This window comes from Oncorhynchus clarkii, chromosome 9, assembly GCF_045791955.1.
Source record: "Oncorhynchus clarkii lewisi isolate Uvic-CL-2024 chromosome 9, UVic_Ocla_1.0, whole genome shotgun sequence".
Classification (NCBI taxonomy): Eukaryota; Metazoa; Chordata; class Actinopteri; order Salmoniformes; family Salmonidae; genus Oncorhynchus; species Oncorhynchus clarkii.
Window position 1 is genome coordinate 24996243 of NC_092155.1, and position 24757 is coordinate 25020999.

Below are 24757 nucleotides of genomic sequence, written 5' to 3' on the forward strand. Positions count from 1 at the left end.
TTTGACGATTTACTGTCATCTAACGATGTTAGTTTACGGTAGAGCTACCGGTAGAAACTTACTACAGTTGGCTAAACAGTGTTAACTAGACCTAATGTACTTTTTTCTACACCCAACGTTGGCCTACCTAGCGAAGTTAGTTAACACGATCCCCTTTTCAACATTGTTTTTAAGAGTGTTTAATCACGATTGCTGCTGACAGACACGATTACATTGATTGATGGACCACGTCAAATTGGCTAGCTAGCTAATAACAGATCATGTCAATATGGCTAGTTAACGAGCTAACTTTCAGTGGATAAACTAGATTGCTATATCCAAATAGTTTGATTTGCTTGCCATCTATAGTGGTGATAATATATGATCAACTGATGTTACTGATCATAAAAAGCATGCAGTTACTTGCTGTATATCTCTGATGATATAGCAAAAAATGTGCACAATTGTTTAGCATGAAATAATCTGACATTTGTAGTTCTGACTATGCTCTTCAAGAGGAGGATAATAACAAATAGTTAACATTGATTTCACAAAACGGCACATAGTCGTCAATGGTTTTAGTGGAGCTGGGAGTATCCTTGCCCCTCGGCAGCCAAATCGAACGCTCTGCACCATATTGTAATGTTCTATTGATAATGACCTATTAACTAATTTACTGCCTGGTAATGTCACCAGGCAGGCCAAAACTCCAACCCACCAAAACAGCTGTTACACTAAAAGGGCATTAGCATAATTTCCCCTATTTGCCCATACTATTCCAACCTCATAGTGTATTTAAAAACACAGCAAAATATCATTTTTGACTGGACCTTTAAGAACTGAATGGGCCTTTAAGAACTGACTTTGAAAGACAGTTCACTTCAAAATCCGTCAGACATTTTCAGACCTCAATAGCAGTCGATATGAATCTATCCCATCTAATGAGAAGATCCAGTTAAATTAAAATATAGGCACAGTCTAATAGTTTGAAATTAGACTGTGCCCATGTTAGCAACTGATTTGGATTTGAGGCATATAGCTGAATCAACCCAACAGATGGCCTGGGACGTGGACTCATCTCACCAATAGACTACATAAATGTCTGAATTTCAAAAATAAAAATCACACAAACGTTCATATTAAAGTGAACTATCACTTTAAGACTGGATAAAAGCTGTCAACATAACATCTAGAACAGTCACCGACACTACCAAAGTAGATTCATTCTTAAAAAAGGTTTACTCTGTTTAGTTTGGTTAATGTAGTTTACCCGGGGGGAGTTGGTCATTACCATTATCATTGCTATAGTTCATCAGCATGCCACAAAAGACAGTCAAGAGCTTCCCATTGTCCGGGTCAGTATTTTGGGACAGTGACTTTATGTGTCCAGCAACTATCTGAGCCCCTCCCGCCAGGTCAACTGCACTCCTGCCCTCATCTGCAAAACAAAGAGGTCAGGGGGAAATCAAAAAAGAAGAAAAATCACAATCACAACAACCAACCTGGGGAGAAAAAAAATCTATAAAAAAAAGGGAGAGAAAGTTAAGCAAGCAGTAAAAATAAAATAAAAAAATCCACAAAATCACATAAGTAAATAACACATGCTATAGAAATACGGCCATAAATAATAATTATAATAATGAATCATAACGTGAAAAAGGAAAAGGCAAAACAAAAAATTACTTGAGGCAGCTAACTAGAAATTAAATCACACATAACCCAAGCTAATACCTGTTGCACATAGCTCAGAGACATGAAATTACATATTGTGCGTTTTGCCGTTTGTTTTGGTCATCCCCACCCCAAACCTCAAAATGTATTGGTGCGCTTGTGGCGATCAGTCTGAAGCAAAGACAAATTTAGTGACAGTGCTGATGAAGCCAATTAGTTAAAAATAAATCCAAATGACTGAATGCTAATTGATTTTCATCACAGGTAGATTCTTCCAGATTTCAGAATCATGGTCAAATTCTAATACAGTGTGGATATGAGTGGAAGAGACAACCGTACAACAGAAGTAATGGAGAAAGGATATGTATATGAGCATGACTGTGAACAGCAAATGTATGGTGGTAGAGTGACTGAGTCCCAGCTGGATTGAATAGAGAATAAATCTGTTCGCTTTGTGCAATAAAAAAAATCCTGCATCTTGGGAACTGAAGACCAGACAGCCTAGGGACCATGGGAATTGAAGTTGTCACACTCAGTGACTCCAGTCTGTTTTTATGAAATCATTTTTAGCAGACGCCTCATTGAGTGGCCTTAATTAGCACCGTATTACTACAGTACCCTTTTAGGACTCTGCTCTGCTCAACATAGCAATCTACTACTGCCATGAAAATATATGCTAAACAAAAATGCAACAATTTCAAAGATTTTACTGAGTTACAGTTCATATAAGGAAATCAGTCAATTGAAATAGACTCATTAGGCCCTAATCTATGGATTTTACATGACTGGGCAGGGGTGCAGCCTTGGGTAGGCTTGGGAGGGCATATACCTACCTACTTGGCCGCCTGGCCTACCCAATCAGAATGAGTTTTCCCTACAAAAGGGTTTTATTACAGACAGAAATACTCCTTAGCACTGCCCCCCCATTCCCCCTCAGACGATCCCGCAGGTGAAGAAGCTGGAAGTGGAGGTCTTGGGCTGGTGTGGTTTCATGTGGTCTGCGGTTGTGAGGCCTGTTAGACGTACTGTCAAATTCTCTAAAACGAAACATGGGACCAACACTTTACATGTTGGGTTTGGATTTTTGTTTAGTATAGTATTATTTTTTTTACATGATTTTGGACACAATTAGCCTATGTCATATTTATAGAACATCAAATGAACCTCACTAAAGGGTTAAACATGTTGTCAACAATGTTAGATATATTTTTTTACCTATTTTAAAAAGTCGATTAGTTGGTGCGCCCGAAGTTATTGGTTAAACTTTAAGGACATCACCTTTGCCTGCAGACACCACATGTACTGTAGACCAGGATTGCTTGATGTGCCAAGATATAATGTAGCAGGATAGACCATAGACGTAGGGAGGCCATGTGCTCTCATGGTAGCACCATCATGTGACAGTACACTAATGTTAGACATAAAAGGCAAAAAAAAAAAAATATATATATATATCTGAATTGTGTTAGCCGACACGGGAACATAGACACATAATAAAGTGTGTGCTTGATGATGGCAGAGGAAATGGGGATGTCTGGGACGTAGCTAGCAGAGGAAGTGTTACAGTATGGGTCTTGTCAGTATATTATTGTCTTCATTAGTTGTTTTAACACAGGAACATATTGACACATTATACAGTCTGTGCTTAATGATGACGGACAAAATAAGAATGTCTGGAACGCGCAGCTGCATAGCTTGCAGAGGAAGTGGTAGATGATGAGTCAGGAAAAGAAAAGAGGTGAGAGAGCGAAAGAGAGATGGGCAGGGAGGGGGAGAGAGAGAGTTGTAGGAGAAACAAAGCAGAGAAAGCAAGGGAGAGGGACTAAACAAATTGCATGGAATCTGGTTGCCATTGATGGACAAAATGATGGTACTGTTTTTCTGCTGCTCGGTCTGGAAGTTGTTTGAATGCACAACGATTGGCAGTTGAAGTGGTCAGTTTGTCTTGTGGTAATTACATTTTGAAAAAGGGCCAGTACCGAACAACTACAGACTCCTTCTAAGCTGATTTCTTCAGTGGTGTCCCCGTTAAGAGTTGAAAACAGCTGCAGCTCCGACTGAAACACACATTTCTGCCACTATGCTCTTACACTCTTTATGACCCTATCAAACCATAGACGTCTCACCTTTCAGTGATGGGAAGAACAATTCACCAGAAACAATAGCTGCCATTAAGGCCTCTATGCAACACATTTTCCCCTTAAATGTATTCACGACAACTCTTGATTAATTCCCCTAAATCTTTAGTCTAGTTACTTTTTTGAAGCGGGGGACGCATTTGGTCTCCAACGAGGTCTGGAGGGTCCAACTGAAATGTGGTTATATTTTCTCGTCGTCAAGATAAAAAATAAAAAAATCCTCTATCCATAGTTGTTTGAATTTTCAATGCTCCCTGACTGTAAAGCTTTCATTTTGGTGATTATTTAACGAGCTGGACACAGTCAAAAAACTATATGAATGTAGGTCGTCTAATTTCTACACTTCCCGTAACCCAAAAATGTGTTTTACTCAAACCAGACTGAACAAGACCCTTACGGGCCGGATCTGTATGTTTGACACCCGTTCTAGAGGCATTGGGGGAAGTGATTGTAAGCAGTTTTATTTTTGTGTGACAGACTTTGAAGGTGAGGGTGTCCGTCTGGGGAAAGAAGTGCTGCTCTCAGCAGGAACTCAGGGCTGACTAGTTCCCCAGACTGACAGGGGATTGGCAGTCACCATGGCGCCTATTAAAATGGACAGAACAGAATTCCTGAATAGTGTTATATTAGAGCTGCTTAGCGAAGCTTTTGCTACTCAGATGAAAAATTATGGATTTCACATTGACTTTCGGGTTGAACCATGGAATATCATAGTCATCCCACAGTAGAGAGCCTGTATTTTCAGATACTTTTGTCCCTTTATTGCCAGAGTATTCCAAATTATACCCAGAGTATTTCCCACTTGTGAAACAGGCTAGTCTATATCCCATTACGATGACCTAAGACTAAACCGATTTTCAACATATCAATGCCATACAAAAGGGCAGATATTGCTAATAGCCGGTTCGGATTCTGCTGACACCAGTATTCCCCAAGATGTAAGGCACCTCCTCAGGGAGAGCAGAGGGGGGACAGTTGTCAAATAAAGGCACTTCAATACTTCCTCTACAATTACACCTAAGGCAAGATGGCCCCCCCCTCCTAATAAAGTGACTTCCCCATATAACATTTTTGAATATATTTTTTTTAATCTATTTGAAAATGTTGATGGTGGACCCATTGACACCGATCCCGGGTCCTTTTCCACCCGGTGAGAAACATGTCAGGGAAACCTATGACAGGGTGTACTTACGGCTGTCGTAGCAGATGTTGCCTAGGGCACGGCCTGTCTGCAGCAGCACCTCATGGTCCTTGGAGTGGAGCAGCTGCACCAGGGGGGGGATGAGGCCCGCCTCCACACAGGGGCTACGCATGAACTCTGGAGGGGAGACGAAGCACAGGCAGGAATAGCAGTTAAGCTTGAGAGTGAAGTTTCCCCTAGGTACAGATCTAGGATCTGCTTCCCTTCCCCACAATCCTAATCTTAAAGGGATACTTCAGGATTTTGGCAATGAGGCTGTTTATCTACTTTCCCAGAGTCAGATGAACTTGTGGATAGCATTTTTATGGCTCTGTGTGCAGTTTGAAGGAAGCTGCTAACTAGCGCTAGTGCAATTGCTAATGTGACGACCCTCCCACTCTGTCTGCCGAATTCTCTCTCTTTGCCCTTGTTTTCCTTATTAGGATGTCGGTGGGCGGAGCTGGGAGGGTCGTCAGCAAAATGGGACACACCTGGGTTCGGGTATGTCCTGGGGATAAATACACCTTCCCATTCATTGAGGAGGCTCTCGCCATGCAGACACACTGTTGGATTTTGGCTGTGGCATTTTGTGTCTGTTTTGGCCCCTCATTATCACATCAATGTATGCAACCACTCACACCATTGTTACTTGTTTATAGGTTACTTTAGTTAATAAATATATTTTGTTATTCCTTGAGCTCCACGTTGTCTCCTTTTTTAGGAGGCTGTTTGTGACAAGTGGGGGCCCATCTGAGATTATAAAGTTGGTTCCTAGACATTTTGTTGGATATTATTTTGCTGCATTATGATGGGGTAATGCTATTTGGTATGCGCTTTGGTTGGTATTCACTGCATAGTCTTATAGGTGTGCGGTATAGTGCCTTAGACGTATCAGTGTTTTTGGTTGTCCGGTGACCTCATCAAACGTGTTCCATGGAAAAGTATGCCAGTAGGCCCAATACTAGTGTTAAGCTGACTGGTATGAGTACTTTGTTTGGGAGAAAATATGGAATTAGTGTTTGAGGACTTTGTTTATATTTTGTGACAGTTATTTATTTGTTTGTTTTTTTGCGCTGTTGGGTAGGCCCAGTGTTGGTTGCCTTTTTGTTTTTTTGGTAAACTTACCACTGCGGTGGATAGATGGTTGTGTACTGCGTTGGATAGAGTAACATTGGTTAGTTTCCAGGTCCCTGCCCAGATTGGAAACGCTTTCTCTACTTGCTGTTGGGACAGCGGTCTGAGGTGAGAAACAATCTGCTGTGTACCTCAGTGGGAGATTTGGGTAGGGTAGTGCCATTTGCTACCCGGAGCTATAGCCTGTCTTTCCCCTGTTAGGCTTAGCGACGTGTTCCACTTTGGAATACGTTGGGCATGGTTGTTTTGTTTGTTATTTTTGTCTGTGGACTGAGCAGTGGTCTCGCGGGCACATCCTTGGCTTGAGGGTAATCCGCCAGTGAGCTGGGGTGTTTTTCCATGCCAGTGGGATTTTCCATGCCAACGGGCTACAGTGCATAATTACCCACTGCGAATCTGCACAAAGACTAGAGTGGAGTTATTGTAGGATTTGGGGGAAGTTCCTAAAATATCTGATCTCTCTCCTGTGGTGCCCTGTGTGATTGGTGCTTCTCTTGTTGTGGTCTGGTGTGTTCAGCAGAGGGGAAGAGTGAGATTATTTTTAGTAGTGACTGATGTCTAATGTACACACTAGTTCATACGTGTTCCATCAGAGGAACTGTTAGAATAATGTCCTAAAGAACAGGTGTTGAAGATCGCTGATCACGACCAGGTTGAAATTAGTGATAAACGTCTTAAATTATGTTAGGTTGATTTGAATGCCAATCTGATGGAGTGTGGTATACTAGAAGTTAATGGCCGCTCCGATCTTACTAGGGCTAATGGCCGCTCTGTCAGTTATCCCTAGTAGTCCGTTTTTTGAACAACAGAAAGAACTGCTTCTGTTACAACTAGCGCATGAGCAAGCTAAACTAGAGCATGAGTGGGTTCGGGAGTGGGTGTTAGAACAAGCTAAACTCGAGCATGATCGCGTTAAGTATGGAAAGAAATTTGAATTTAAACAGAATTTGGAGAGTGGAAATATCAAGCTGCGAAACAAGGGTGGCTAGAGTTGGTTAGGGAAGGAAAGCGCTCTGGAGTTTGCTCTGGGAAAGTGACCCCGATTTTCCTACTGTAGGGGTCGCTCCTCTCTCGATCAAGTCCCAGACACTGTTGCCAAAATGTAATGAGAAGGACCCTGAGACGTTCTTTTCATTGCTTGAGCATGTTGCTGACGCTAGGAGTTGGCCTGATTCTGATAGCACTTTAATGTTAGTGTTGAATGGTAAAGCGCAGGAAGCATATTCAGCTCTTAGTGTAGCTGACAGTGTCAGCTCTCTGCTAAGGTTCAAATGGCTGTTACAGATTTACGAATTGGTTCCTGATGCTTACCGCCAACGATTTAGAACTTTAAAAAAAAGGCTGATAACTCACGCAAACTCAACATGGGTCTTATCTTCAGTTTAATTGCTGGTGTACCGCTTCTGCGGTTATGACTTTCCATGAGCTGTGTGATCTGATTATGCTAGAGCAATTTAAGGGTACAATCCCTGATCGTATAGCCACGTACGTGAACGAAAAGTGAAGACTGTCTCTGAAGCTGCGGTTTTTGGCGGCGGAGTATGTTTTGACTCAGAAAAGTGTCTATGCAGAGCCCCGTATTCGGAGTGAGTGGGGACGTTTGGCAAGATTTGGTCCTCGCCCACTGGTTTACGGGCAGAGTTTCATCTAAGGTTGAGCCTGGCTCCCGTGGTAAAGCTGACTTTTGTCAAGAGTGTAACTACTGTCATGGTTCAGGTCATTGGAAAAACGAATGTCCTGTTCTCAGGGCTAAGGGTAAATGCAGTACTCGCGCTAACGTTAAACCTAAACCTACGGCGTTAGCAGTGCCTGTCCCACATCTGTTCAGTCCTGTCACTCTGTTTCATGTCCAGGGGCATGTGAAAGTCCCAACGGACCCAGATTGTTTACCTTTCGTTACGGAGGGTTTTGTGTCTCTCGTGCCAGTGAAGATCCTGAGTGAAACAGGTGCCTCTGAGTCTGTGTCCGAGTCTGTTACCCTTCTCTGCTGAGACTGATTCTGGATAGTGTCTTGATTAGAGGAATCGTTTTGAACACTGTCAGTTCCATTGAATTCTGAACTGGTGAAAGGCGAGGATGTTGTAGGGATGCGTCCTTCGTTGCCTATTGAGGGTATCGATGTTATCCTTGTGAATAACTTGGCTGGTGAGAGTGTATGGCCTGTCATGTTCATCTCTAGTGGTTTCCTCTAAACCGTCACTTGTAGGGATTCCCGATGAGTGCACAGTTTCCCAGAGGTGTTCTGTGCGGTGATGCATTCCATGAGCTGTGGTGACCTGGTCGCTGCACCGGCTAATGACGATGTTACAAAGAAATCTGTCAATACTTTCCTTGTTATTCTGGTTTCTGTGCCCTGGTCTAATCAAGGAGCCACGGGCTGACCCCACATTAGAAGAGTGACGTGGCCACTGTTTAATTTGCTGTCCTGTTCTGTCACTCCTGTCTGTTCCCTTCTGTTCTCGTTATCTTCTTTCCTCGTAAATGTTGCTTTATGCAAAGGTTGCTGAGGTCTAGGGAGGACGAGGTTGGCTGGAGCAGTATTTTGTTTGTTTGGTTGGTGTGGTGTGGTGTTCCAGGGTCATTGGTGGTCCCCGGTTTTATGGGTGTGTGTGTGTCGACCCTCTCACTCGGTCTGCCGAATTCTCGCTTTGCTCTCGTTTTCCTTATTAGGATGTCGGTGGGCGGAGCCGGGAGGGTTGTCAGTGAAATGGGACACAACTGGGCCCGGGTGTGTCCTGGGGATAAATGCACCTTTCCCCCCATTCATTGACGAGTCTCCACACAGACACACTGTTGGATTTCAGTTGTGGCATTTTGTAGCTGTTTTTGTTTGCTTGCTTTGGCCCCTCAACATCACATCAATGTACACAACCACTCACTTACACGATTGTTACTTGTTTATAGTTTACTTTAGTTAATAAATATATTTGTTATTCCTTGATCTACACGTCGTCTCCCGTTTTAATTTTTTTACGGGCTACGAGCCGGTTCGGGACACTAGCTAGCGTTACCCAGTGACTTCCAGTCATTGAGCGATCTTCTGTACGCTAGCCGATACAATAGACTTCCAGTCATCACCCTAATGCTAATTAGCATTGGCTTGTGCAACTGCCTCCAACTTCATTACATTCTGGACACAGACAAGTGGTATCCATGAGTTCATCTAACCCTGGGGGAGTCGATAAAGGGCCTCATGGCCAAAATCCCCAAATTACCCATGAGCAGTGTCTCGGTGAAACTTCCCCCTCTGAATGGACCCTAGAGAAAGGTGGTGCCGTGCGGTCTCGATTAAAGATGCAGTCCGGGATCCTAAGTACTTAAATATTGTACATACAAACGGCCAAAAAACAAATGTAAAAAACTCCAGGGACTCGTTTTGGCTTGTGAGCACTACTTTCAAAACTACTGACTGAAATTATACAAAACCTTTGAAGCAACAATTTAAAGCTGTAATCAGAAGTTTAAACAAAGCATTTCCATGCCCTTGTTTCAGTAGAAGGCTGAGGGAAGGGGCTTCAGAAATGTAACCACTCTCAAATTCATAAAGCTATGAATGCAATGACTAACCATCCATTATATCATAACGCTACCAACACTACTTACACAGCATGGTAACCTAACACCAGCACACTATCCAGGGATTTTCTTGGTGGCCTTTGATACATTTTCAGGATTGAAAATCGCTTTCAATGTGAACTTAAACAAGAGAGGTCCATCTTTTTATTTGAAAACAATCACCAAAATAAAAAGCACAGATTGTTTGATCAAAACACAGCATTCTTTGCGACTTAAGTGCGACTCGATTCCGAGTCTCAGACTCTAGTTTCCATCTCTGCATTCTCATTGTAAAAGGTACAGAGAGAGAGTTCTTATTTTCATAAAGTCTAAAATGTGTATTTATAGATAAAAAGGAGTAGAAGCATAGCTAAATGAATTAATCATTGTGGCAACCAATGTACTGGCTCTTTTAGAATTAATTCTCATAATGAGATGATATCATGATTCAACACGTGAGGTAAGAATGTTCTAGTTCACTGGTATTCAACTCTTACACTACGAGATTCGGAGCCCGCTGTCACGATTTCCGCCGAAGTTGGTCCATCTCCGCCCCCTCATGTCCTTGTCGGTGATTGTTTATCGTAAGTGCTTGCTCACGTCTGTCCTGGTGTGCGTCGGGTTATGTACCCATTATTTGATTGTTTTGTTTTCCAGTGGGTTTTTTTGTTATTAAACTGTGCCGTTTGGAAACACAGTTTTTGCTCTCCTGCGTCTGACTTCTCTGTCGCCAGTAACGCCCCCCTTACACCCGCTGGTTTTCTGTTCTACCTCATCCTTAAATGGCACGCACCTGGTCTTCCAGGTCCAAATCAGTCTGATTAGAGGGGAACAATGAAAAAAAGCCGTGGAAATGGCTCCAAGGTCCAGAGTTGAATTTCTAGATCATCAAAAGTGTTATTAGCATGATGCTTCTTTTCAGGACCATAGTCCAACAGCACGACAGTTGTACAGCAGCCCGTGTCTTGAGTCAGTCCAGCTAGAAGACATTGAACTGTACAATACACTGAGACCTGTGCAGGAGAAGACCGTGTCTTTAATTTCCTGCACTCTGACATTAGCCCTAATCATAAGAATACATGATTTTTTTTTAAAAACAGGCTATGCATTTCCCAATCGAAATGTACAACTATTACTTCCCATTGCAAACATCTTGATCCTTTTTAGCACACAAAGTAACTGGTGATCTAAAGTTTAAATGCATAACGGATCATTTTCAGAGATATCGCTAACAGCAAGTAAACTGCAATCAAAAAAAAAAAAACCCAGTTCCACTCACCTGATTTGATTTGATTAGGATCTCTTTTAGTACCCATTTGGACTAATCTTCCAAGAGTCCTTAAACATTAACATACAATTTATAATACGATCACATTTTCACATAACACACTGTTACAAACAGACATATTGACCAGATAAATACTCCAGCACAACTTTCCTATGTATTGTTTGAATTTATATATTGAAAAGGTTTCTGGTTTGCTCAGATAAATTATTACATTTCTTAACTGCTCTAAATCAAAATGTTATTTTGCCTATTTCTCTTTTCTGTCTGGATAACACAGATGGTGGCCAATCTATTCCTATTATTTACTGAATGTTTCTTACCAACTGAATACTGTTGCGAATAGAGTTTGGCCGTTTCAAATGGTGTATATGACATAAAATGAGCATGTCTTTTTTTTATTATCTTGATTGATAACAAACCAAGAGCATTGAGCATGACTACAACAAAAAGAAATCATATCTCCACCTTAACAATCCTTGCTGCTTTGTTCTGTGCAATCTGCAGCCTCCTCATTTCACTCGCTAATGCATTTCCCCAGAACACAGAACAGTAGTTCACCTGACTCTCAATTAATGGTTATTTTCTTAATCTTTCCTGGTGAATATTTAGCCATCTTTCTGATCATGCATGCAGTTACATCTTTTTTCATACATACATACATACATATATATACACATATATACATATATACACACACACACACACACACACACACACACATACATACATACATACATACATACATACATACATACATACATACATACATATACACACACACACACACACACATAATTAGTTATTAGATATTACCATGATAAGCAGGTGTCTAGCTGCACTCCGAGTAGTTTGGTTTCTGCCACGTCCTCAATTTGTACCCCTCCCATACTTCATTGTATCCCATGCTGTGTTGGCCTTTTCCTGGTGGATCAGACCAACTTAACTTTGGTTTTCTTGGGTGTTAAAAACAAATTTGTTCCTGCAAACCCACTCCCTGATATTTTCCAAATCTACTTGAGGTTGCTGCACCTGTTGAATCAATTGATCATTTGAAATGTAACTTCTTGTTGAAAGTTAACCACTCCTATTTACCATTGTTTCAATCTAAACCTACAGGAAAGTGTGTGCTCTCAGGCCTGGAAGGAAGCTAAATTAATTATGCTACCGAAGAACAGCAAAGCACACTTCATTGGTTCAAACAGCTGACCAATCAGCCAGCTACCATGCCTTAGTAAACTTTTGAACAAAACTGTGTTTGACCAGATACAATGCTATTTCACATTAAACAGATTAACTACTGAATTTCAGCATGCTTATAAGGAAGGGGACTCAACATGTATGGCACTTACATAAAAGCAATAATTGGCTGAAAGAAATTGCTAAGAAGATTGGGGGAGCTGTTTTGTTTGACTTCAATACAGCTTTTGATATTATCAAAAACAAAATATTTTCTACTGCTGAAAAAAAACAAAGGTGTTATGGCTTACATCCTCTGCCATATCATGGATCAAGAGTTACTTGTCTAAGAGAACACATAGGGTGTTCTTTAATAGAAGTCTCTCCAACATAATCCAAGATGGCTGCCAATCAGTCTTTCCGTTTGTATGTCTGATCCTTGAGATCCGAGTTGTTTTAATGACCCGATCATATCTACAGAAGTAAACACTTGATGTGAAGGTGGATGCTGCATATAACTATTTTTAGATCTGTCTCTATTTTACAAAATGTGTTTGTACAAATATGTCTGATTGAGAAAGCGTTTTTTTCCCCTTACTCGAGCTGCTCGTAACTGTAGCCTACACCTTTTTGGAGTTGGAGCGAACAGAGTCGGGAGAGTCTGTCTGAGCGCAAGGCCTGCTACTCGAGCGCAGGTGCGCACTGAAGGCTAGGAGCAGAGAAGCAGTTGACAGATTGGAAAACCCGATGCACCGTGTGGAAAATCTACGTCGTTGTCTACTGGTCGTCACCTGTGCTGAAAGACCTCTAGACCCTTTACTCAATGCCTTCCTGGATGAAATAGACTGAGTGATCAATGGGGTGAGTTAGTTATCGTCACCTTATGCCCTACAATTTGCAAACACTCTGACGAGACCATGTTAATACCACCAGGAACTTGGTCTCGCTCTGTAACTGCATTTGTACCACTCTCAAACGCAAGTGGGGCCACACATGATAGCACACTTCCAAAATCGCAAACTCTTGAATTACTTTTTTTCCTTGTGTCGAAAGACTCAGCTCGTTTCATTGACAATGTGTGCTGGCTCTGCCAAGTCCTCACGCATTGGGCAACTGAGATGTATTGTTTACGTTTGTATTGTTGCCCTCCGTTAATGTGCGACCAAACCCTGGGCCGGTTAGATATCATGCAATCTACCGACTCCTATGATTTTAAAAACAGCAGGTTTTGGCCTCTTGCATGTTAATGTCAGTCTATTTCCAAAAATCGACATGATTCGAATATGGGCCAATACGACATAATGGTTATCATCAGAACCTGGCTAAAGAAATCTGTTTCAAATCTCTATTGGTGGGTACACGTTTTTTTAGAACTGATCGGATGAGTAAAGGAGGAATGTTATGTCACATGTGCGGAATACAACAGGTCTTGCAGTGAAATGCTTACTTACAATCCCTCAGGACGGTAGTTATTAGCATCTATCTCCAAACTCCCTATCCTGGCCAAAGTCTATGAATCCTCAGTTAAAAAAAACTTCCCCATTGAAAAGAACATGCAGGGTTCAGTCTGGCTTTAGATCGGGGCACAGCACCACAACTGCAACTATTATGGCAGTGGCAAATTACATCATGCACTTGATAAAAAGCAACATTGTGCTGCTCTGTTTGTTGATTTATCAAAGGCATTTGATTCAGTTGACAATGAATTGTTGCTCGCTAGACTCAATAACATTGGTCTCAGTGAAGGGGCAGTAAACTGGTTTAGGAACTAATGTTCTGACAGAACACTATGTGTATATGCTGACAATCACAAGTCTAGCTTTCTTGAGATTAATAGAGGTGTGCCCCAGGGCTCCATTTTAGCTCCCGTGTTGTCCTCAATTGTATTAATGATTTGGGAAATGGGAAGCAACCAGCAAAGTTGCAGATGATAGTCATATATTCATGTGCTCCTTCTCTGGTTCATGCTGTTGAAGAGCTCCAGACTGCTTTTCAGTCACAGCAGGCCTCCCTTTATGGTCTCAAACTCATGAATGTAAAAAAAAACATGACCTTTACCAGAGCTCACACTCAGGCCAGAGAAGGTTAGCATTGTCACATATGGTGGCTTATCCATTGAAAAAGTGTAATCCTACATATACCTAGATATATGGTTGGATGACAAGTTGTCCTTTAAAGTAAATTTGGATAATTTTGAGAGGAAGCTTAAATTGAAATTGGGGTTTTATTTTTCTTAATAAGGCTTGCTTCCCACTTATGGCTAGAAAGAAGCTTGTTTTCTCTCTAATTGATTATATACTTGTTGTATATGCATGCAGCCTCTTCTGTCTTATAGAGGCTGGACTTTGTTTATCATGCATCCTTGGGCTTTATTACAAATGCCATGTCACTAACCCACCATTGCACCAAATGGTAGGTTGGAACTCACTTTATATGTGCAGAAAGTTACATTTGTAGGTGTTTCATCTACAAAGTAACTGCTGGTGGTCTCCACCACCAGCAGTTACCATACACCATCTGCTAGGTGGTTGCTACTTAAAGTCCCCAGGACATGGCAGTCTTGCCTAATACGGTACTTCTCTTCTTGTGCACCAGAGGCATGGAAAAGTCTACAACCCATGCTGTATCTAGATATGTTTGTGCCATTGAATTAATTAAATATTTTGATGGAAGACTGTTACAGAGGAGTGTAAATGCTTTTTTTTTAGGCTGGATCATGTTGTTGAATTGTATTGTTGTATGTTTTAGTTCTGTAATGTATTGATTGTTGCGGCCTTCTTGGCAAAGTCTCCCTTGAAAGAGAGACTCGGTCTCAATGGGCTTTTCCTGGTTAAATAAAGGTTAAATAAAATAAAGTGGGCATACCCCAGGGAAGCTGTCTAGGCCTCTTACTATTAAAAATGTTTACTAATGACCTGCCAATGGCACTGAGTTAAGCCTGTGTGTCTATGTATGCTGATGACTCAACATCAGCTACCACAGCAAGGGAAATCACTGCAACACTTAACAAAGAGCCACAGTCAGTTTAAGAATTGGTGACAAGTAATAAGATCGTCCTAAATATTTATAAAACACAAAACATTGCATTTGGGACAAATCATTCACTAAATCTTGAAATGAATAATGTGGAATTTGAGCAAGTTGCTTGATGTAACCCTGGATTGTAAACTATCATGCTCAAAACATATTTATGCAACGGTAGCTAAGATGGGGAGAGGTCTGTCCGTAATAAAGAGCTACTCTGCTTTATTGACATCACTATCAACAAAACAAGTCCTACAGGCCCTAGTTTTGTCGCACCTGTACTACTGTCCAGTCATATAGTCAAGTGCCAAAAAGAGGGACATTACAGTTGGCCCAGAGCAGCACGACTGGCCCTTAAATGTACACGGAGCGCTAACATCAATAACATGTCAATCTCTCCTGGCTCAAAATAGAGGAGAGATTGACTGCATCACTACATGTCTTGTGAGAGGTATTGACATGTTGAAAGCACAGAGCTGCCTGTTCAAACAACTAGCACCCTGCTCAGACACACATGCACACCCTGCAAAACATGGCACCAGGGGTCTCTTCACAGTCCCCAAGACCAGAACTGACTCTGGGAAACGCACAGTACTACATGGAACTCTATTCCACATCAAGTAACTCAAGCAAGCAGTAAAATCAAACTTTACTTAAAACTACGCCTTATGAAACGGACTGTGAAGAGACACAAACAGGCGCATAGTCGAAACTTACAAATACATTTTACTCAGGAATGAAAGAAAAAAAAAAGAACAAAAAAAAAAGGTTATTTTAGTCCAGTAGGTTTGACACAGTGAGCCTGCAACAGTGAACTGGGCATAGATATTTCTAGGGCCACTGACAGATAAAATGCCAGCGGGATGGTGTAAATGATCAGGCTGGCACATCAGCAGGCAGCGATCATTAGATGCTGCTAAAAGTACATTAATTATCTCAACCGTTTCCTCCCCCAACTTGGTCACTTCCGTTCAATTCGGTGCCTGCCTCTCTGAAACCCACTCATATTTACCCTACAAGCATCTTCTGACACTGCAGCATCTGGGTTGAGGGGCCATGCATATTATAATTTGTCACATGGCAAATGGAAGACTACTCGAGTCCAATATGTGGCCAAGAAAATGTGACTTCTTTACAATTGGAGAAGTCAAGAAGCTGTCAACTTATTTTAAATGACCAATCTCATCCGTGCTATCGTAAAGCACTATTTAGCTGTTATGTCATGGGTAATAAGAGTGTTATTAATGCCTTATGTTGATAGAATGAATAAATCTATCCCCTAATCTCACCTTTTATCTTATGGTCTCTAACAAACAGTTCGTGAATCTCAACAACCAGCCACTCACTGCTGTGCATGTTCCTTTGATCAAGCCACAGTATGGCATGGAGTAAATAAATGATTCACTGTGCCGATGTGTTAAAATTTCTACTGTCTAGGAAAGCAAGATAGATGGCAACACCAACAAACAGGTCTCCTATGGTGCCTGCTGTTAGGAGTCTGAAGCCATCTGTTGCCGTTCGAACGGGAAAATGCAGAATTTCCAATTGTGAGTGGGGTGTACAAACAACAAACAAGGACAAGTACACAATCTAGGCTACACAGCAAAAATATATAGACTATCACCCATACGAGACTATCGAAGATTGAAAGCACGCGACATTTTCATCCATAGTCTTGAGCATCAGCCCACAAATAGATAAATCACCATCCCATTCAATAAACCCTTTTGAACCCAAAGTGGCCGTCGACCACCTTTCTTTAAATTACTATAGCGGCTGCGAACGGGCTTGTTTTTATAACAATACCGGTGTCAACCTCGCAATATTATCTTGCTAACGACCCGCTGTCGCATTCGCGTGGATGTTGTCATCAACCAGAAGCAGGGTATGCCGTCATTTGACTAACTTTTTTTTCCCCCAATTCATTACTCAAAATGACAGCTCCAAAGCAGACACGACTTTTCACTGTGAAAGAGGCTTTATCCATGTTGGTTGGCGATACGGATTCGCACAGTTCCTTGCACTTAAAAAAAAAGAGATGATGTCGAGGTGAGTGAAATGAGGAAACAGCATATATATGTTTTGTGTTGTGGATGTTTGATGCTGTGTTTTATCTGTTGGGCTTAGGTTATGGTTTGTCATGTTTGCTTGGGGCAGATATTCATAGGCTATACAATGCCTCGTATCCTGTCGTGTTAGGGTGGGAGATGCCAGCGCAGTGGAGCTCATTTGATGAGTTGGATTTTTTTCTTCATAGCCAGCTAACAAGTTGCTTGTTTTGTACTGTTTCTACCGATGCAATTAATTTGGAAACTGTCCGAGCTTCATAACTAAATCAGCTAACATCGGCAAACTCTGCAGTTAGTCTGTCAGGCAAGAAAGCAAGAGTTGATTGGAGGAGAGAGATAGTGTGTGTGTGGGTGGAACGGGAGGCGTGTGACTGTATCACCCATTATAGAAACCCCTTATTAGTAAGAGAGTATGTGTATGTTGAAAAAAAGAAAGAGGACGGGAGAGAGAGTGTGAGACATTATGTTCCTGACTACAATTGTATCCTATTTGTTGCTCCTCTCACTCTGTTCTTGTAGGTCAGTGAAAGAGAATGAATTGACGTGGAGAGTCAGGGCTCAGCAGCAAAAGGCAGGGAGGAAGAGGAGTTAGAGATGACTGGAGAGTGGGAGGGAGAGAGGAAGAGAGTAGAAGAGGAGGTAGAGGAACACGAGGGAGAACGAAGAAGAGCACAAAGTCCCACTATTCACCCTTGTGCCACACAGCCTGGGGCTAAAGCAGGGGTGTCAAAGTCAAATGGACGGAGGGCCAAATAAAAAAATCAGCTACAAGACGAGGGCCGGACTGTTCATTGAAAAATTTTTAAATGACGCATATAGTCTAGTGAACCTAATTGAACCTACTGAAAACCTAACAAATATATTACAATATGATCAGATAAATAAAGCAATATTTTCTTATGGCTCTGTCAGTAATCTTTAATTTTCAACAGACACAAAAGACAAATTTCCTTTATATAAATATCCCCATAACATGAACATTAAATGAAAGAAACCGGTATTCAAGGCACCATCAGTAGACTATATTTTCTATTTTAGCAAAAGTGGGCTAAATTTACTTCAAAGAAAAAACAATAATAGCAATTTTCTATCATCCACTCAACTGAAATATTTTTAAAATATAATTGGATTGAAATACAAAAAAATAAAGTGCAAAAATCTATTAATCAAAAACAACACTTTGTTTAAGGAGAAGTAACATGCAGTGAAAACAAATATTAAATTTTAACTTTTAAACTTGAACTGAGTAAAAACTCTAAATATGTGATTGCACAGTAATGTTCACTTGTTTGAGGTTGAGGGTGATACTTGGTGGTGTCCCATCTTTTCCACAAGTTCATCAATGTTCGGGGTAAGGCTCTGAGCTGAAGAAATCCTCAGAATTGAGTGGAGGTGTTCAGCAGTAAGTCGACTTCTGTGTGATGTTTTGTTCAGGTTCATCAAAGAAAACAGTTGTTCACACAGGTATGTGCTGCCAAACATAGACAACGTTTGAGCAGCCTGGATGCGCAGCTGGGGCATTGTGCCGGGGAGGAAACGGGCGAACTCCGCAGCACCCACTGCCGCATATTTTGCCCTCAGTGCATCATTGCATTGGAGGTCAATCAACTCCATTTGGAGGTTTGGTGGTGAGCTTTCCACGTCAACAGCAAATGGGTTACCGAGCAGTTCCAACCTGCTTTTTTGTGCTTCAAAGTCAGCAAATCGGCGTCGAAAGTCAGCGGCAAGCATACCTATTTTATCAGCCAACTGTGTGCTCGGGAACGCACTGGTAGAGAGCTTCTCTTTCATGGTCTGGCAGCTGGGAAAGTGGCTCAAATTTTCTTTCCGCATCTGCGTCTCCCACAGAGTCAGTTTGGTTTTAAATGCCTTCACTGTACTGTACATATCAGAGATGACACGATCCCGACCCTGCAGCTGCAAGTTTATTGCATTCAGATGACTCGTAATGTCACACAGAAAAGCCATTTCACACAGAAACATTTCGTCTCGGAGTTGTGTTGTGTCTTTCCCTTTGCTGTCCAAGAACAGACAAATCTCCTCACGAAGCTCGAAACATCTTTGAAGCACCTTTCCCTGGCTTAGCCATCGCACCTCTGTGTGATAAGGCAAATCACCATGCTCCGTTTCTAACTCCGTCAGAAATGCCTTGAACTGGCGGTGATTCAAACCTTTGGCTCTGATAAAGTTAACTGTGCGCGTGATGATGCTCATTACATGCTCCATTTTCAAGGCTTTACCGCACAACGCTTCCTGGTGTATGATACAATGATAAGCTGTCAGCTCACCTGTCGCGTTTTCCTCTTGCATCTTTTCCCGTATCTTCGCCACCAGTCCGCTCCTGTGTCCACACATCGCAGGTGCTCCGTCGGTTGTCAAACCCACGAGTTTTTCCCAAGGCAGCTCCATCTCATTTACACATCTTGACACCTCTTCATACAAATCATGCCCCGTAGTTGTGCCATGCATAGGACGTAAAGCCAAAAACTCCTCTGTCACGCTTAGGTTGGAGTCCACTCCGCGGATGAAAATTGACAACTGGGCAATGTCAGAAATGTCGGTGCTCTCATCCACAGCCAAGGAATATGCAATAAAATCTTTTCCCTTTTTCACAAGCTGCTCTTTTAGATTGATGGACAACTGGTCTACTCTCTCGGCAATGGTGTTTCTGCTCAGACTCACATTTAAAAAGAGTTGCCTTTTTTCTGGGCAAACTTCGTCACAAACTTTAATCATGCAGTTTTTGATGAAATCCCCCTCCGTAAATGGCCGGGCTGATTTAGCGATCTCTTCTGCCAAAATAAAACTGGCCTTGACAGCAGCCTGGCCTTGTGATTTGGCTTTTTTGAACAGAGCCTGTCGAGATTTGAGGCCTCGTTTTAATTCCTCTGCCTTTTGTAGCCTTTGTTCCATGTCCATATTCTTGTTTTTGTCCGCGTGTTTCGTTTCATAATGTCGTCTCAGATTATACTCTTTCAGTACCGCCACACTTTCTCCACACAGAAGACACACAGGTTTTCCAGCTACCTTCGTGAACATATACTCCGACTCCCACCTTGTTTGAAACCCCCGGTTCTCAGTATCCACCTTCCGTTTTGCCATTTTTGATGGGTATCTGAAAGTTAATTTTACTGTGATGCTGACGACTGCTGTGCCAATAAATATTGAAATGAAGCAGCCTACTGCTCGGTGCGTCACCTTTGCATTGTGGGAAATGTAGTATTGGTGCGTGTAAAAGATCTGCGGGCTGCCGGCTTGCTGCGGGCCGGTTCTAATAATAAATCAAGATCATCCCAGGGGCCGTAAAAAACCTTCTTGCGGGCCGGATGTGGCCCGCGGGCCTTGACTCTGACATATGTGGGCTAAAGTGACAGTGGCAGGGGTTTTGGAGTTGTTTATAAAGGTGGTAGGAACGTATCTGTTCCAGAGCTTGTAATGTTTCACAACAATAAAATGGGAGGGGTTGACCATCTTGACCAACTGAGGAGCTATTCCAATGTTGGACGCACAGGCAGAAAATGGTGGAAGTACTGTATGTGTTTTGGGGGATGCTCAACATTGCCATCATAGATTTGTACATTGTGTGGGGGGACCCTGCAAAAGCCACATCACAGAAACCGCAGGCGCTGGTCCCAGAAGGCATTCAAAACGCAGCTTGTGCATCGACTTTGATATGGCTACAGTGCCAGGAAGAGGAGAACCAAGAGTGTGACACCAGGGAGTGTAGACTGAGTTTTAAGTCATAATTTGAAAGCAGGTGAAGTTTGAAGGGCGCGAGAGAGGGTGTGTGGTGTGCATCCTGAGTAGATTCAAGGCAAAGAGTGGGAGATGTGTAGAAACCTCCTTTGGGTGCTCTACGTATTTGGCAACACCTTGCATGATGAGGCCGTGCTTCCAGCAGTTCCATGACATGTTGTAGGCTAAATGCCCTGCATGATGAGGCCGTCCTTCCAGCAGTTCCATGACATGTTGTAGGCTAAATGCCCTGCATGATGAGGCCGTGCTTCCAGCAGTTCCATGACATGTTGTAGGCTAAATGCCCTGCATGATGAGGCCGTGCTTCCAGCAGTTCCATGACATGTTGTAGGCTAAATGCCCTGCATGATGAGGCCGTGCTTCCAGCAGTTCCATGACATGTTGTAGGCTAAATGCACTGCATGATGAGGCCGTGCTTCCAGCAGTTCCATGACATGTTGTAGGCTAAATGCCCTGCATGATGAGGCCGTGCTTCCAGCAGTTCCATGACATGTTGTAGGCTAAATGCAAACACTAACGTGACGGTGTGAAATATGAATTTGTCCTACAGATCTTTTACTGTGTCTGAACAGTTTTTTTTAAATGTATCTTCTCTCTCTAATGCTGGTTGCAGTTACTGAGTTGTCAAAGTAGGCTATTATTTCTACATTTTGTGTCAGGCCTGGTCTGTACTAAACCTTATTGAGAGAGGTTATCTACATGTTGAAATAGTCTCTGAACAGTTGTTTGCATTTTTACAAGAATAGTTGTCAAATTCAAAGCCTACTTTGTGTGGGTTGTGAAATACTTTCTGAATATTGTCCTATGGTCACATTTTGGATACATTTTGTACATTATGTAAATAATATTTCTAAGTATAATATATTATACTTGCTACATTTTGAGTGACTAATTTAGTAAAATTTACTACAATTGAAATACTCTAGGGTTTGTTGTTAAGTGCAAATATTTTTTGATAGTGTCTATACACAATGGAAGACAAAATTTGTGTTATTCCTACTGACATGAATGTGTCATTAAAGAGCTCTTTAAAACTAAGTTAAATTGTAATTGACATTTGTTCTTTGTTTTTGAGCCATGTCTGTGTGTTTGAAATGTGTGAGAAAAATTTGCTTTATCTTAAATTCTCAGTAAGCTACAGCAGCATCTTAGTAATTATATTGGGGTCTAAAGGCTTAACATCAACTAAATGAGAAATACATACATACATACAAATGTAGGCTAAATCGCCTGAGAATAAACAGAGTGTAAAAATTGGATACTGACAAGATGGCGGAACCAAAAGTGAGAAGAATGATGCTTCCTGGGGAGGATGAGATGAGTTGAGAAACCAAGCGAAGGGTGCCTCACCATTCTTGGCCACCTCGGCTATGATGTTGGCTACTTTGGGGGTGCAGGAGGACTGTGGGGCCAGCAGGGTGGGAAGCAGGGGGAGAACGCCCATCTCCTGGATCTTCTCACTGGCGTCAGCATCTAGGAGGGGAAAGGAGAAGGGGAGAGAGGAGGTGAACAGTTGGAAAAAAAGGGCTTTCTCAATTTGCCTTTCGATGAATCCTTGCATTCTATCCCCTTGTCCCCATCCGAGTCAGCAGGTAGCCTAGCGGTTAGAAGCGTTGACCCGTCAAGGTGGAAAAATGTACCGTTCTGCCCTTGAGCAAGGCAGTTAACCCCAAACAGCAACTGCTCCCCAGGCACAAATGATGCAGACGCTGATTAAGGCAGCTGTCCACACCGGTCTGATTCAGAGGGGTTGGGTTAAATGCGGAAGACACATTTCGGTTGGATGCATTCAGTTGTACAACTGACTAGGATTTGCCTTTCCCTTTCCCTTTTGAAGGAGAAGATCCAAGACCCTGCCCTCTGTCCTTCTCCAAAGCTTTTTGAAAACGAGGCAAGTGGAGAGGACGTATGGGTGAGCTGGGCAAGGGGAAGCGGATGATCCTTTCCATCCCATCCAGGTCGTTCAACTTGTTGGGCTATTTATGATCATCCCAAGCCAGGCTCCATGAATAAAATGACTAGCAGTTCGAAAATAGCGCAGCCATTAAATTATTATTGTAACCAAATATTTTTTATTATTAGGCTCCAGGTGGTATCAGAAAAAGTGTGCAGGCATTTTATTTATTTTTTTCTTGGTCAGCACCTCACCCAAACAGAACATTCACTTGCCAATGCCAAGAGACAGGAAGTGGGTGGGTTGTGCTGCCAAGTGCAGTAAAACATTAAAGCTACAACAGTAAACACAAAGCTAAAAGATAGCTGAGGATGCAGATAGCCAGCAACTCAATTAACTTAAAAAAACACAAATAAGACCAATAAAATGCTCAAACAACAAGATACTGGATAGGCCGAGCCAAAACAGGCAGATGGTTATGTTACCCAAACTAAGGAGGACGGACAGATGTGAATAAGGCTGGCTGAGATGGGCCTTGCACGAAAACAAATGTGAGCCTGGTGACTAGAAAGTTAGATACTATATGTTCTCCATCATTTTCTTTTGATATTTTCTATGGTTTTGATAGTCACACAAGAGGTCGACCGATTCATCGGAATGGCCGATTAATTAGGGCCGATTTCAAGTTTTCATAACAATTGGAAATCTGTATTTTTGGACACCGATTTGGCCAATGTTTTTTTTTTTTTTTTACACCTTTATTTAACCTTTATTTAACTAGGCAAGTCAGTTAATAAGAACACATTCTTAATACCACTGACGGACTAGGAACAGTGGGTTAACTGCCTTGTTCAGGGGCAGAACGACAGATTTTTTACCTCAGCTTGGGGATTCAATCTTGCAACCTTATGGTTAACTAGTCCAACGCTCTAACCACCTGCTTTACATTGCACTCCACGAGGAGCCTGCCTGTTACGCGAATGCAGTAAGAAGTCAAGGTAAGTTGCTAGCTAGCATTAAACTTATCTTATAAAAAAGAATCAATCAATCATAATCACTAATTAACTACACATGATTGATGATATTACTAGTTTATCTAGCGTGTCCTGTGTTGCATATAATCGATGCGGTGCGTATTCGCGAAAAATTCTGACTGAGCGATGGTAGGCAGCAGCAGGCTCGTAGGTATTCATTCAAACAGCACTTTTGTGCGTTTTTGCCAGCAGCTCTTTGCAATGCTTCAAGCATTGAGCGGTTTATGACAAGCCTATCAACTCCCGAGATTAGGCTGGTGTAACCGATGTGAAATGGCTAGCTAGTTAGCGGGTGCGCGCTAATAGCGTTTCAAACGTCACTCACTCTGAGACTTGGAGAGGTAGTTCCCCTTGCTCTGCAAGGGCCGCGGCTTTTGTGGAGCGATGGGTAACGATGCTTCGAAGGTGGCTGTTGTTGATGTGTTCCTGGTTCGAGCCCAGGTAGGGGCGAGGAGAGGGATGGAAGCTATACTGTTACACTGGCAATACTAAAGTGCCTATAAGAAAATCCAATAGTCAAAGGTATATGAAATACAAATGGTTATAGAGAGAAATAGTCCTATAATTTATATAGTAACTACAACTTAAAACTTCTTACCTGGGAATATTGAAGACTCATGTTAAAAGGAACCACCAGCTTTCACATGTTCTCATGTTCTGAGCAAGGAACTTAAACGTTAGCTTTCTTACATGGCACATATTGCACTTTTACTTTCTTCTCCAAAACGTTGTTTTTGCATTATTTAAACCAAATTGAACATATTTCATTATTTATTTGAGGCTAAATTGATTTTATTGGATGTACTATATTAAGTTAAAATAAGTGTTCATTCAGTATTGTTGTAATTGTCATTATTAC

General features: G+C 41.9%; 1 protein-coding gene across 5 annotated transcripts in view; it reads right to left on the reverse strand.

Annotated features, from left to right (window-relative positions):
• LOC139416111 (RAP1, GTP-GDP dissociation stimulator 1) overlaps positions 1 to 24757 on the reverse strand; it is a 59559-nt gene that overhangs the window by 30086 nt on the left and 4716 nt on the right. For 3 of the 5 annotated variants that reach the window (XM_071164404.1, XM_071164406.1, XM_071164405.1), the window contains 3 exons: positions 22321 to 22443; positions 4981 to 5106; positions 1271 to 1417 (listed from right to left, as the gene is read on the reverse strand). In XM_071164404.1, the coding sequence (XP_071020505.1) occupies positions 1271 to 1417; positions 4981 to 5106; positions 22321 to 22443 (396 nt within the window). The remainder of the gene's footprint in view (positions 1 to 1270; positions 1418 to 4980; positions 5107 to 22320; positions 22444 to 24757) is intronic. The other 2 variants (XM_071164407.1, XM_071164408.1) reach the window with 1 other exon arrangement.